At 46.8% G+C, this 2,322-nt stretch overlaps 1 protein-coding gene across 1 annotated transcript; it reads left to right on the top strand.

Moving 5' to 3' along the window:
* Positions 1-1,733: 1,733 nt before the first annotated feature.
* On the top strand, positions 1,734-2,099 carry SMIM7 (small integral membrane protein 7). Its single transcript, XM_060147406.1, has one exon. It carries the CDS (start codon positions 1,734-1,736, stop codon positions 1,980-1,982), a length of 249 nt encoding a protein of 82 aa, XP_060003389.1. The 3' UTR covers positions 1,983-2,099.
* Positions 2,100-2,322: the final 223 nt, after the last annotated feature.

Raw genomic sequence — 2,322 nt, 5'->3', positions numbered from 1 at the left:
TGTGGGTGTGGGGGCAGCATCAGTGTTTGGACGCCAAGCAAGGACCTGCGCTGTGTCTCCAAAGGCAGTCTGTTCAGGGATGGAGGTCAACCCAGAGTAAGGACTTGAGTAATTGGGGGCCCACATTAGAAGACCCTGAGCCTGGAGGAGAACCAAGGTGGCGGAGTAGAAGGCCGTGCTCTCAGTCCCTCTTGCGAGAACACCAGAATCACAACTAACTGTTGAACAATCATCCACAGGAAGACACTGGAACTCACCAAAAAAGATACCCCGCATCCAAAGACAAAGGAGAAGCCACAATGAGAAGATAGGAGGGGCGCAATCACAGTAAAATCAAATCCCATAACTGGTGGGTGGGTGAATCACAGAACAATTATACCACAGAAGTCCACCCACTGGAGTGAAGGTTCTGAGCCCCATGCCAGGATTTCCAACCTGGTTGTCCAGCAATGGGAGGAGGAATTCCTAGAGAATCAGACTTTGAAGCCTAGTGGGAATTGATTGCAGGACTCTGACAGGGCTGGGGGAAACAGAGACTCCACTCTTGGAGGGCACACACAAAGTAATGTGCGGGGGAAGGAGCCCAGGGGAAGGAGCAGTGACCCCAGGGGAGACTGAACCAGACCTACCTGCTAGTGTTGAAGGGTCTCCTGTAGAGGCGGGTGGTGGCTGTGGCTCACTGTGAGGACAAGGACACTGGCAGCAGAAGTTCTGGGAAGTACTCCTTGGCGTGAGCCCTCCCAGAGTCTACCATTAGCCCAACCAAAGAGCCCAGCTAGGCTCCAGTGTTGGGTTGCCTCAGGCCAAACAACCAACAGGGAGGGAACCCAGCCCCACCCATCAGCAGACAAGCAGATTAAAGCTTTACTGAGCTCTGCCCACCAGAGTAACACCCACCACCAGTCCCTCCATCAGGAAACGTGCTCAATCCTCTTAGATAGCCTCATCCACCAGAGGGCAGACAGCAGAAGCAAGAAGAACTACAATCCTGCAGCCTGTGGAACAAAAACCACATTCACAGGAAGATAGACAAGATGAAAAAGCAGAGGGCTCTGTACCAGATGAATGAACAAGATAAAACCCCAGAAAAACAACTAAATGAAATGGAGATAGGCAACCTTCCAGAAAAATAATTCAGAATACTGATAGTGAAGATGATCCAAGACCCTGGACAAAGAATGGAGGCAAAGATCGAGAAGATGCAAGAAATGTTTAACAAAGACCTAGAAGAATTAAAGTACAAACAATTAAAGTACAAACAAACAGAGATGAACACTACAATAACTGAAATTAAAACTACACTGGAAGGAATCAATAGCAGAATAACTGAGGCAGAAGAATGGATAAGTGACCTGGAAGGCAGAATGGTGGAATTCACTGCTGTGGAACAGAATAAAGAAAAAAGAATGAAAAGAAATGAAGACAGCCTAAGAGACATCTAGGACAACATTAAACACAACAACATTCACATTATAGGGGTCGCAGAAGGAGAAGAGAGAGAGAAAGGACCCGAGAAAATATTTGAAGAGATTATAGTCGAAAACTTCCCTAACATGGGAAAGGAAATAGCTATGCAAGTCCAGGAAGCACAGAGAGTCCCATACAGGATAAACCCAAGGAGAAACACGCCGAGACACATAGAAATCAAACTGGCAAAAATTAAAGACAAAGAAAAATTCTTGAAAGCAGCAAGGGAAAAATGACAAATAACATACAAAGGGCTTCCTGTTCTGATGGACGCTCCGGCAGTAACAATGCTCGGGGACATCCTGCTGTTTGGGATGCTGTTGATGAACGCCGGGGCAGTGCTCAACTTTAAGCTGAAAAAGAAGGACACGCAAGGCTTTGAGGAGGAGTCGAGGGAGCCCAGCACAGGTGACAACATCCAGGAGTTCTTGCTGAGCCTCAGATATTTTCGAACCTTCATTGCCCTATGGAATGTCTTCATGATGTTCTGCATGATCGTGCTCTTTGGCTCCTGAGCTCCAGGTACAGAACCAGAAACACACCTTCACAGAGTGTCTCTTCCTCCATCCTGACGACTTCAAGAATGTTTCTGACCAGAAAAGCAGTGACCTTCCCAGAAAGTCCAAGCTTGTGGTGGGTGGAAAAAATGTTTGCCAAGATGAACACAGTTTCCCAGCCACGTCACTGTTGTCTTTTCAAAGATACTTTCATTTTGACCTCTGCCTTGAAATGCTGTCTACTTAAAAGAGTTTGAAGGGTGTTTATGTGAGGGGCTGTGGTGTCTAGATTGTTTAATCAGATCGGAATCCCTCTTCTACCAAACTTTCACAGGAAACCCATTTCTGGGTATTTCTT

Source organism: Lagenorhynchus albirostris, chromosome 4 (genome assembly GCF_949774975.1).
Source record: "Lagenorhynchus albirostris chromosome 4, mLagAlb1.1, whole genome shotgun sequence".
NCBI lineage: Eukaryota > Metazoa > Chordata > Mammalia > Artiodactyla > Delphinidae > Lagenorhynchus > Lagenorhynchus albirostris.
This window is presented reverse-complemented; position numbering and strand designations above follow the sequence as displayed.

Coding starts and splice junctions, on each gene's coding strand:
- SMIM7 (XM_060147406.1), top strand. CDS start 1,734: ATGGACGCTCCGGCAGTAACAATGCTCGGGGACATCCTGCTGTTTGGG.